This window comes from Rutidosis leptorrhynchoides, chromosome 6, assembly GCF_046630445.1.
Source record: "Rutidosis leptorrhynchoides isolate AG116_Rl617_1_P2 chromosome 6, CSIRO_AGI_Rlap_v1, whole genome shotgun sequence".
NCBI lineage: Eukaryota > Viridiplantae > Streptophyta > Magnoliopsida > Asterales > Asteraceae > Rutidosis > Rutidosis leptorrhynchoides.
This window is the reverse complement of record NC_092338.1, coordinates 83,306,027-83,318,326: the sequence shown is the minus strand read 5'-3', so window position 1 is coordinate 83,318,326 and position 12,300 is coordinate 83,306,027. Positions and strand designations below refer to the sequence as shown.

At 33.5% G+C, this 12,300-nt stretch overlaps 1 protein-coding gene across 1 annotated transcript; it reads left to right on the top strand.

Moving 5' to 3' along the window:
- Positions 1 to 9,897: 9,897 nt before the first annotated feature.
- Positions 9,898 to 10,470, top strand: LOC139853825 (uncharacterized). Its single transcript, XM_071843174.1, has one exon. It carries the CDS (start codon positions 9,898 to 9,900, stop codon positions 10,468 to 10,470), a length of 573 nt encoding a protein of 190 aa, XP_071699275.1.
- The last annotated feature ends 1,830 nt before the right edge of the window (positions 10,471 to 12,300 follow it).

Genomic DNA, 12,300 nt, shown 5'->3' with positions numbered 1-12,300 from the left:
GTAATATGTATTTTTACTACAAAATACAGTATGGTGAGTTTCATTATTCCCTTTTTAAATGCTTTTGCAATATATATTTTTGGGACTGAGAATACATGCGCTGTTTTTATAACTGTTTTACGAAATAGACATAAGTACGTGAAACTACATTCTATGGTTGAATTATCAAAATCGAATATGCCCTTTTTATTAAGTCTGGTAATCTAAGAATTAGGGAACAGACACCCTAATTGACGCGAATCCTAAAGATAGATCTATCGGGCCCAACAAGCCCCATCCAAAGTACCAGATGCTTTAGTACTTCGAAATTTATATCATGTCCGAAGGAGGATCCCGGAATGATGGGGATATTCTTATATGCATATTGTGAATGTCGGTTACCAGGTGTTCAATCCATATGAATGATATTTTTGTCTCTATGCATGGGACGTATGTTTATGAGAAATGGAAATATGAAATCTTGTGGTCTATTAAAAATTATGAAATGATTATTTATGTTAAACTAATGAACTCACCAACCTTTTGGTTGACACTTTAAAGCATGTTTATTCTCAGGTATGAAAGAAATCTTCCGCTGTGCATTTGCTCATCTTAGAGATATTACTTGGAGTCATTCATGACATATTTCAAAAGACGTTGCATTCGAGTCGTTGAGTTCATCAAGATTATTATTAAGTCAATTATAGTAAGATATATTACGAAATGGTATGCATGTTGTCAACTTTCGATGTAATGAAAGATTGTCTTTTCAAAAAACGAATGCAATATTTGTAAAATGTATCATATAGAGGTCAAGTACCTCGCGATGTAATCAACTGTTGTGAATCGTTTATAATCGATATGGACTTCATCCGGATGGATTAGGATGGGGCATCACACATTCCGGGACAACTTCGGACATGATAAATTCGCCATCATTCTGGGACAACTTCGGACATGATAATTCGCCATCATTCCGGGACAACTTCGGACATGATAAATTCGCCATCATTCCGGGACAACTTCAGACATGATAAATTTGTCATCATTCCGGGACAACTTCAGACATGATAAATTCGCCATCATTCCGGGACAACTTCGGACATGATAAAAAGGGCATATTCGATTTCGATAATTCAACCATAGAATGTAGTTTTGATTACTTGTGTCTATTTCGTAAAACAGTTATAAAAGTAGCGCATGTATTCTCAGTCCCAAAAATATATATTGCAGAAGCATTTAAAAAGGGAGCAAATGAAACTCACGCATATAAATATTGTAAAACAGTTAATAAAGTATTTGCATGTATTTCCAGCCCAAAAATGTAATGAGTAAAGAGGGAGCAAATGAACTCACAATCCAATATTTTGTAGTAAAAATATTCATACGACGAAACTGAACAATGCAGGGTTGGCCTCGGATTCACGAACCTATATCATTCATATATATATATTAAAACATATACTTGTAATCGAATAAATATATATATTTTATTATTAGTGATGTAATTTGTATCTTTAATAATTTATAAGTTTCATTATTTATTTATATTTATATATAAAATCTTTATTTTTACACTTATGACATTAATAACGTCATTAGAACTTTTATTTTAGTAGTCATAATTATTTTAATAATAATGATATAGATAATACTGATACTAATAATAATGATAGTAAAATAATAATTTTAATAAAAATGATAGATTTAAAAGTAATGATTCTTTTAGTAATAATAATAATAATAATACAACTTGTATTTATAACAGTGATACTAATAATTATGTTTATGAAAAATAATAACATCATGTATTGTTTCATAATGATAATAATATTAATAATCCTAATCATAATATTAATAACAATAATATTAACAATAATAATAATACTTATAATAATAATATTAATAGTAGTAGTTTTTAATAAAAATGAAAAGTTTACTAACTAAGATAATGAAAATAATACTTCCGATAATAATACCTAATACTTAATAATAACGATCTTATTACTAATGATAATGTTAATAATAATACTACTTACTAATACTACTAATGGTAATAATATTAATAATAATAATAATAATCACAATAATGAAAATTATAATTATAAATGCTAACTAATACTTATATTAATAATAATAATAATAACTAGTAGTGCATAGCTAATATTAATAATAACTATAATAATTCTAATAATAATTATGATAATTGCAATACTTGTAATAACACTAATTAAAATTAATAATAACATCATTAATAATAATAATAACAATAATAATAATAATAATGATAATAATAATAATAATAATATTAATGAAAATAAAAATATAAAAGTGTATACCATTTTGAAAGTTTTTCTAAAAAGAAATGCCCACGACGGGGCTCGAACCCTTGACCTCTCGTAAACCCGAACCAACATCCAACCATCCGTCTGTCATCTATTTTTCTGATTTAAGTGACAAGTAATTATGTTTAACCCTTAAAGCCGTCTGTTCTTCTTCTTCATCCATAACAATTCGACCATCGCCATAATTATCATATCAGCTAATTTAATTGTTGGGTTAAGGTTATATAATAGAAGCAAACACACACGTTTTTGTGAACTAAATCAACAGACAAAAGAAATTAAAACAGAAAGGAATTAAAGAATTTAAAATGGGGACAGATATGAAGAACACTTTAATGAACTTGAAATCGAATTCGACATTAAAGGCTGTTTTAGACCACGATGTCAACATGAACAAGTTTCTAAATTGTTATTAAAAGCTTTATGAATACTCAATTTAACTTGAAACCTCGAATTGAACTCAAATTTTACAAAGAACAGAATCGTTGACTTTTGAAATCTAAACTTTGACTCCAAAATTGGAACTCGATAGTAAAAATTGGGTTTTGAGATTTTGCAGATAGTTGGAAAAGATAATTCCTAACAACTCTACATTTATAGATTTTGAATTTTCATTCGGAATCGATCTATTGGTAAAAAGTGACACAACAGAGGACCGACGGGTTTTATTTTATGTTCTTTGATTTCATTTAGCGAATTGTTGTAATTGTTATATCTAGTGTGATGAATAATTGAAGTAGAAACATGATGTGATTAATTGAGATGGATGTTTAACGAATTAAGACAATATTACATCGACAACTAGTACCAATTTGCAACAGAATAAGAAGGAAAATAACAACGAATATAATCCTGTAAATCAGTTCGTACGATTCAAATATTTTATCATCAGATAAATAATTTAAATGTGTCTGTGATATATATATAACAGAATACGTATTGTATATAGGTATATAACTGTATTATAGTTGTATATGTATTAGTTTATACATATAGTCTTATTATATATATATATATATATACATACATATATATATATATATATATATATATATATATATATATATATATATATATATATATATTTTATGTATTTAGGCATGTTTATTTATTTATCTATTTTTATATATAATTATAAATAAATAACTGAAATTTATATATGCATTTATATTTATATATAACAGTATTTGTAATCATATATCTGTATGTATATTATTTGTGTATATAAATAGTTTTATCATTTAATAAATATTACTATAATAGTAATAATACTAATAATAATAATAATAATAAATAATAATACAGATAATAAAAATGATAATAATAATATTATTTATGATAATAATAATATTTTATCCTATTTATAATAATAATGATAACTATAATAATTTTTAATAATATAGGTAATAATAATTTTGAAAATAATGATAATAATTATGATAGTGACTAAATCATAATTTTATTACTAAGTATAATATAATGATATTAATGATGATAACCATAATTTTTAGTAACAATTTAAATGTATAACCTTTCATATCTATATACATTATATATAGTTATACTAATAATACTGATACTATGATTAATACTAATTATACGAAAGTAATATTAGTATAATAACTATATTTTGATTTGTTTACATAACCATCGAGTGTTGCAATCGTTTACTAAATGAATTCAAAACCAAATATATATATACATTCAATATACTTTATATATATATATATTTTAAATACTAATTATTTTTTTTAAACCAATAAAATTATTATTATCATATATTTACAAATAATATTCATATACACATAAATGTTCGTGAATCGTCGAGCACGGTCAAAGGGTAATTGATTACATGAATGAAATTTCAAAATTTTTGAGATTCAACTTTACAAACTTTGCTTATCGTGTCGAAATCATATAGAGATTAAGTTTAAATTTGATCGAAAATTTTCGGGTCGTCACAGAGGGAGAGGGAGAGGGGAGAGTGTCGATTGAATTAGGTGAATTATGAGGCTCCTAGCTTTCTAATTTCCTTTTCTATCTTGATTTAGGGCCTAGTACTTCCCACTAATGACCCAACTAGCAAGTAATGGACCAAAACAATCCAATTAAGGGGTGTTGGGGAGGGTTAGCCCGAATGGCCCTTTTATGGGGTCTCGCGCTCGTTTTTGCTTAACTTTTGGTAAGCGCGTGGTCCGTTTCGAGTGCCGTTAATCGTACCCGGGTCTCCGGAACGTTAACTAGTCGTTGAAACAAAATCACCGGATTTAATTCATTAAATAATTAATAAATTAAATTAGTTTTTCTTAAAGTTAATAATTATTGAAAATAATTATTTCGTCATTTTTCTGAGTTCCGTAACCTGAAAAGCTTTCAAGGCGATTAACTTAATCGTAACGTTTTCTAGTTATTTTATTTCCGAAATAAATTCATAAATTAATTAACATAACCTATTAATTTAAGAATCTCTCTAATAAGCATGTATTTAATTCTATTAAACACAGAAGTCTAAGTAACTACCGTTAAATACTTAACGGATAAGTAACGATAGTAAATGAAAAAAGTCAGGTTGTTACAGTGTGTCAGTCGACTGTCAGACTATGATAGTCGATCGTTTGTATAATTATTTTGATACATAGCAGGTACTTCAAATTCAACTTTTAGCGAGACATTAAGTTTTAGTCATTTATTTCAAGAAAAAAATAAAAAATAAAATAATTCAGTGCTTAAGTGCCTTTTGGGCTTGACTAGATTAGGAGTATAGGACCGTGCATGGGCCAGAACCATACTGGTTGCGCTTTGTGAATCAATAGCATATTGAAATTGGGTTTTGTGGAGAAGTTCAAAACGGTCTGTTTATTGATTCAAAACGTTTGTCAAGCACTCGACTACCATAATTGACTAATTGAAGATGAGAAGTTGGCTAAAATACTTTTGTTTTTTAAAGTGTTTAACAATATGCCCTCAAGAGATTGTAATTACAAAAATGCTTCTTGAAAACGCACTACGTACCATGCTTAGTGCTCGATGTAAGATGCGTGTTACCTAGATATTCACCGAGACAATTATTTTTTCACTGGAACACGCACCAAGCACCACGCATCACGCACTTTGCATGGTGCTTGTTGCGCAAGAACTTTTAATGACTGTATCTTTTGACTCGTAGCTCCGATTTAGTCACTTTTTTCTCTTTTGAAAATGTGTATATTTTCGAGATTTATCTATTGGGAAGCTTGTTAAGTGAGAAAAATAATTTTGAAATTTGAGATCTAAATAAAAAATGCTCCATTTGTGAAATGTGACGTTTATTAAAATTGATTGATGGGTTTCGTGTACTTTTAGTTAAGATTGATGATAAATTTAACGGATAACAAATTAGAATGTTCTATAGAAAATTATGAGCGTCAAAGTATGTTAATAAGTCAAAAGCAACGAAAACGTCAAAATTGAAGGTCTTCGAGGTTGAATTTCGAAAAAAACTCAGGACAAAATGCCTTCGGCTGTTTGCCAACTGATAGATCTCGATAAGATACAAGTCTAAGTATGTATTCAAGAATCTCTCTAATAAGCATGTATTTAATTCTATTAAACACACAAGTCTAAGTGACCACCGTTAAATACTTAACGGACAAGTAACGATAGTAAACGGAAAAAGTCGGGTTGTTAAATTACCCACCTGTTATAAAAAATTTCGTCCCGAAATTTTAGTGCTCATCCGCTGTAGTCGTCTCCTCGGGAAACAATTGCGGATACTTAAGTTTCATCTGGTCTTCACATTCCCACGTGAATTTTGGTCCTCTACGGGCATTCCATCTAACCTTAACGAGTGGAATTCTGCTTTGCTTTAGTTGCTTAATCTCGTGACCCATAATCTCAACAGGTTCTTCAATGAAATTAAGTTTAGGTTCAACTTGCACTTCGTCTAAGGGAATTACCAAACTTTCATCTGATAAACATTTCTTCAAATTGGAAACATGAAAAGTATCGTGAATCTCACTAAGTTCTTGCGGTAGCTTCAGCTTATACGCTGCTGGACCAATTCTTTCGGTAATCTCAAACGGTCCAATATACCTCGGACTTAACTTTCCTCTTTTGCCAAAACGCACTACACCCTTCCAGGGTGATACCTTGAGCATAACTTTGTCTCCAACCTGAAATTCCAAATCTTTCCTTCTAATATTGGCATAACTCTTTTGACGATCTCGCGCTATTTTCATTCTCTCTCGTATCTGTGCTATCTTCTCAGTCATCTCGTGTACAATCTCAGGACCAGTTAACTGACTATCTCCTAACTCAGTCCAACATATAGGTGATCTGCACTTTCTGCCATACAGTGCTTTAAAAGGCGCTACCTTTATACTTGCGTGATAACTGTTGTTGTAAGAAAACTCTACTAACGGTAGATGTCTATCCCATCCAATTCTAAAGTCAATAACACATGCCCTTAACATATCTTCTAGTGTCTGAATGGTTCGCTCACTTTGACCATCAGTCTGTGGATGGTATGCTGTACTCATGTCTAAACGAGTTCCCATAGCATCTTGCATAGCTTGCCAGAATCTAGATGTAAATCTACTATCTCTGTTGGAAATAATGGATAGCGGCACTCCATGCCGAGAAACTACTTCCTTTATGTAGATCTGTGCCAACCTCTCCATCTTATCCGTTTCCTTAATCGGTAGAAAATGAGCAGACTTCGTAAGACGATCAACGATAACCCAAATCGTATCATAACCTCCTACCGTTTTAGGCAACTTAGTGATAAAATCCATTGTAATATTCTCCCACTTCCATTGTGTGGCTGTGTCAACAATCCTGACGATTTCTGATGCTCTGCCTTAACTTTAGCACAAGTCAAGCACTTACCAACATAAGTAGCGATATCAACTTTCATATTAGGCCACCAATACAGTGCCTTAATATCTTGGTACATCTTGTCAGATCCAGGGTGAATAGAATACCTTGTTTTGTGCGCCTCTTCTAGCACTAGTTCCCTTAATCCGCCAAACTTCGGTACCCAAATTCTGTCGATAAAATATCGGGTTCCATCATCTCGAGTAATGAACTTCTTATCGATTCCTCGAAGCGATTCGGTAGCAACATTCTCTTCTTTCAACGCCTCTAACTGTGCGTCACGTACCTGAGAAGTAAGGTTCCTTCGAATAGTCAAATTCAATGCTCTAACTCGGATAGGCTTAACTCTCTCTTTCTTACTCAAAGCATCTGCCACTACATTAGCCTTACCAGGATGGTAGCTAATGTCGCAGTCGTAGTAATTCAATAGTTCGATCCAACGCCTTTGTCTCATATTAAGCTGTTTCTGATCAAAAATATGCTGCAAACTCTTGTGATCCGTGAAAACAGTAAACTTAGTACCATACAGATAGTGTCTCCACATCTTCAATGCAAAGATTGTAGCACCAAGTTCTAAATCGTGAGTCGTGTAATTCAACTCACGTATCTTCAATTGTCATGATCCATACGCAATCACTTTCTTACGTTGCATCAACACGCAACCAAAACCCTGTCGTGAAGCGTTGCAGTAAACCACGAAATCCTCAGTTCCTTCGGGTAAAGACAAAATCGGTGCAGTCGTTAACTTCTCTTTTAACAACTGAAATGCAGCTTCATGCAACTCTGTCCATTCATACTTCTTACCCTTGTGAGTCAATGTTGTTAACAGTCGGACAAAAGTAGAAAATCCTTCAATGAATCTTCTATAATAACCGGCGAGACCTAAGAATTGTCGTATCTGTGTTGGAGACTTAGGAGTCTCCCATTTCTTAACCGTCTCTATCTTCGCAGGATCAACTTGGATACCATTGACACCTACGATATGACCCAAAAATTGCGCTTCTTGCAGCCAAAAGTCACATTTCGAAAATTTCGCGTACAACTGCTCCTTCCTGAGCATCTCTAGTAACAAACGGAGATGTTGTTCATGTTCCTCCTCATTCTTAGAGTATACCAGAATATCATCGATAAACACAATAATAAACTTGTCTAGATATGGCTTACACACACGGTTCATGAGATCCATGAACACAGCCGGTGCGTTCGTCAATCCAAACGGCATTACACACGGTTCTGAGCTAACGGTCATTGATGTTGGGACCACGCCCGGTCGTTGATGCTGGGACCACGCCCGGTCATTGATGTTGGGATCGCGCCCGCATTAATCTGCGCCTCGTGTGAGGGGGGCGTGTTGAGTAAATCATCCCACATCGGCCTTGGGTAAAAATATTGTAGTGCTTATAATAGCTTGGGTTCCTCATCCACTCGAGTTAACTTTTAGGGTTAAATTGGGCTCAAGTCTATTATTTCACAATGTCCAACTAAATTACAAATATACCCAAAACTATAATTATTTAATTGTAGTTAGAAATGAGAATTAGAATTCCCAAAATCATAAGGAATTATTTATATATATAGTCATTAATGGTAATGACTAATATACGTTAAGGACAATTTTTAATATTATCATTAAAATGTTGACACATTCATAAATATAAATATTGTACATTAATTATCAATATGCAAAGGGACACATAATTTGTTAAGGTCGAAATACACATATTATTAGACCACAGATAACGCAGGCGTTTGTCGCCATATGCCACCCACAAACGCCCGGAATGGGCGTTTGTATCGGGGCGTTTGTCACGAAAAAACGCTGGTACAAACGCATCAGTAGGGGACGTGGCACGTTTTGATTGGTCTAAATTTCATAGCCGTTATAAGCTAGCCGTTGCTGATTTTTCTCTCTCTTTTTATTCTATAAATACACTCTTTATTTTCATTTTCACACACTCATATATATATAAAAGTTTATATCTTCTTTTTGTTTTAGAAAATAAAAAATATGGATTTTTTAGCCTTAAGTATCGATTTGTTATTCGATTCAACGTCGTCCGAAGAAGAGGAAGAAATCTAACCAAGAACTCGTTTTCAAAGACAACCACGACGTTTTTTAAATAGAGATCGTGAAGCAGCGGGTCAATTATTGTGGAGCGATTACTTTTGTGAAAATCCGACTTTTCCAGACGACATTTTCAAGAGACGATTTCGGATGCGCAAAGTTTTATTTCTCCGTATCCAAGACGGTATTCTTCAACACTCTTATACTTCTAATGCCCCCGATCATTTTACTTTTTTCCAACAACGTCCGGATGCACTTTGACGTGTTGGTTTCTCAACTATTCAAAAAATAACTTGCGCGTTACGGCAATTGTTGTATGGGATGACCGCGGATATATTTGATGAATATATTAAAATGGCGGAAAAAACGGGTTATGTTACTTTAAATAATTTTTGCAAGTGTATAATTGACTTATATGGGCGGGAATATTTGAGGAAGCCTAATGCAACTGACATTGCTCGGTTGTATTCGGCGCACGAGGAGAAACATGGTTTCAAGGGAATGTTGGGTAGTATTGACTGTATGCATTGGGCATGGAAAAATTGTCCCGTTGCATGGAAAGGTCAATATACGAGAGGTGGTCACGGTCACCCGACGATCATGCTTGAAGTGGTTGCTTCATACGATATGTGAATATGGCATGCGTTTTTTGGGATGACGGGTTCAAACAATGACATTAATGTGTCAAATCATTCTCCGTTGTTTGATTCTCTTCGTAAGGATAGAGTCGCACCTTCACTGTTTGAAGTAAACGGAAACCAGTATCCCTTTGGTTACTACTTGGCGGACGGGATATATCCCGATTGGACATCACTAATAAAGGGGTATACGACTCCTATTGAAGAGCCTAGGAAAAAATTTACTAAATTTCAAGCGAGTGCTAGAAAGGATGTTGAGCGTACATTTGGTGTTTTACATGGTCGGTTTGCGATTTTAAAAACACCGGCACGAGTTATGAGTGTTAATAAGATGAGAAGGATAATGTATAGTTGTATTGTTATGCACAACATGATACAAGAAGATAATGGGTTTGCATTAAGTACTTGGGAACAAGAATGGTTAGATAAACCCGAAAACCGGCCTCGTCGGAATATTCGGAGAAGGGTCAAAGATCGTCGATCACGAGAGAAAGAGATTCGCGATCGAGACGTGCACGATCAACTTCATGAAGATTTAACGGCTCATATTTGGAACCTCCCGCCAAACTTTCGCTCGATGCATAACTAGTGTTTTTTTAATAATGTATTGTAATGTTTTTTTTTGCGTGTATTTTTTTTAATTGTAATGTTTTTTTAAAAAAAATTAATGTACTTTTGTCTAATTTATTTTATATTTTGTATTAAACAAAATAAAAAATAATTTAAAAACAATTAAAAAAAAGAAAAAGAAAATGCCACGTCACAGTCTTACCATGACAAAAGCCCCCATTACAACTCCCCCCAAAATGTCATGGCCCAGTCACAGTTTTTTTTCCCAAAAAGTGCATCTCACCCACTCCACGTCACAATCACCAATATCTGTGGTCTTAAGTTGTCCCGTTGTCTTTTATAACAAACCTAGGAAATGTGATGTCGTTGCCATTTTTTCATGTATTATTTATGAGCATGCTGATTGCTTAAAACTAAAATTGGGAAAAAACTTAAATTTTGTTTGAAAATGCGTAACTATTTCTGTCTTACTTTCTTGTAGAGTAGATCGACGTAGGGATGGCAATGGGCGAGAAAAGCCCGTGACCCGCGGGTACCCGATCCGCGATGGGCGGGTAAAATCATTAAATCTTACCCGCGGGCACGGGTACGGGTAAAAATTTATACCCGCCGACGGGTTGCGGGCGGGTCGCAGGTATGTACTACCCATCGCGGGTAAAACCCGACCCGTGAATACATGAGACTTTTCTTAATTTACCCACGAATAAATACTTACAATTATTAAATTTAAAAGTTATTTTACTAGTATTTTAATAATGATTAAAAATATAATATTATATAAACTTAATTTTCACGTCATTATACATATAGTTTGTACATATGATTTTATAATTAATAAATTTATTTGAATTTTCTAATAAAAAATTATATATTATTATTACCCGCGGGTTACCCGCGGGTCACGGGTACCCGCGGATCACGGGCATGGGCCAAATGTTTTTACCCGTGGGCGGGTAGCGGGTTTCAACATGCAAAAAAGAAACCCGACGGGCGGGTCGCGGGTATATAGAACCCGTGCCCGTTACCCGCGGGTGCCATCCCTAGATCGACGTTTATAATGCTTGAGAACTACTTGCAACATATAAAAATCGATTAAATACACAACTGAAAAAATGTAATAAAAAAATAGAATGGATATAATGATATGATCCACTTGACATCAGAGCGAAATTGGGGTTGGATACTAATGTTTTATGCAGGAATATTTCAGGTCGCACCATTTGAAAAGAGATTATCAAAGCCGGAAAAGTCGCAGACAAATTAGGCACTTCCTTCCTTCATCGATTTCAAAGCGCATCGGCAATGGCACATCGATTAGTTTCTGGCATGACATTTGGATCGGATCCGAAACTCTCAAAACTCTGTTTCATAGATTATTCATGTTGCAATCTCAAAAAGAAGCAACTGTTGCCGAAAGAATATCGAATGTTAATTCCAATTCAATCGGAATTTGGGATTGGTCCCGAGCACCTAGCGGTCAAGCATTGGATGAACTTACGGAACTCACTAATTTAATATCATCCGTAAGTATTTCGGATCGCCCCGATTCATGGAAATTCTCCCTCGACGCATCCGGCATCTTCACTACATCATCATTGTCAAATTTGATTAATACACTTAAGTACGACGTCCACTCTCGAAACATATTACTTCCCCGCAACAAATACGTTCCACAAAAGGTCTTCATATTCACATGGAGAGTCATTCAACTAAAAATCTCAGTTAGAAGTGAACTTGACAAAAAAGGAATTGATCTATGTGACAACCCGGAAATTTCTGACCAAATTTAAACTTTATCTTTATATTATTCCGACACGATAAGCAAAGTTTGTTAAGTTGAATCTCAAGA

Coding starts and splice junctions, on each gene's coding strand:
- LOC139853825 (XM_071843174.1), top strand. CDS start 9,898: ATGACGGGTTCAAACAATGACATTAATGTGTCAAATCATTCTCCGTTG.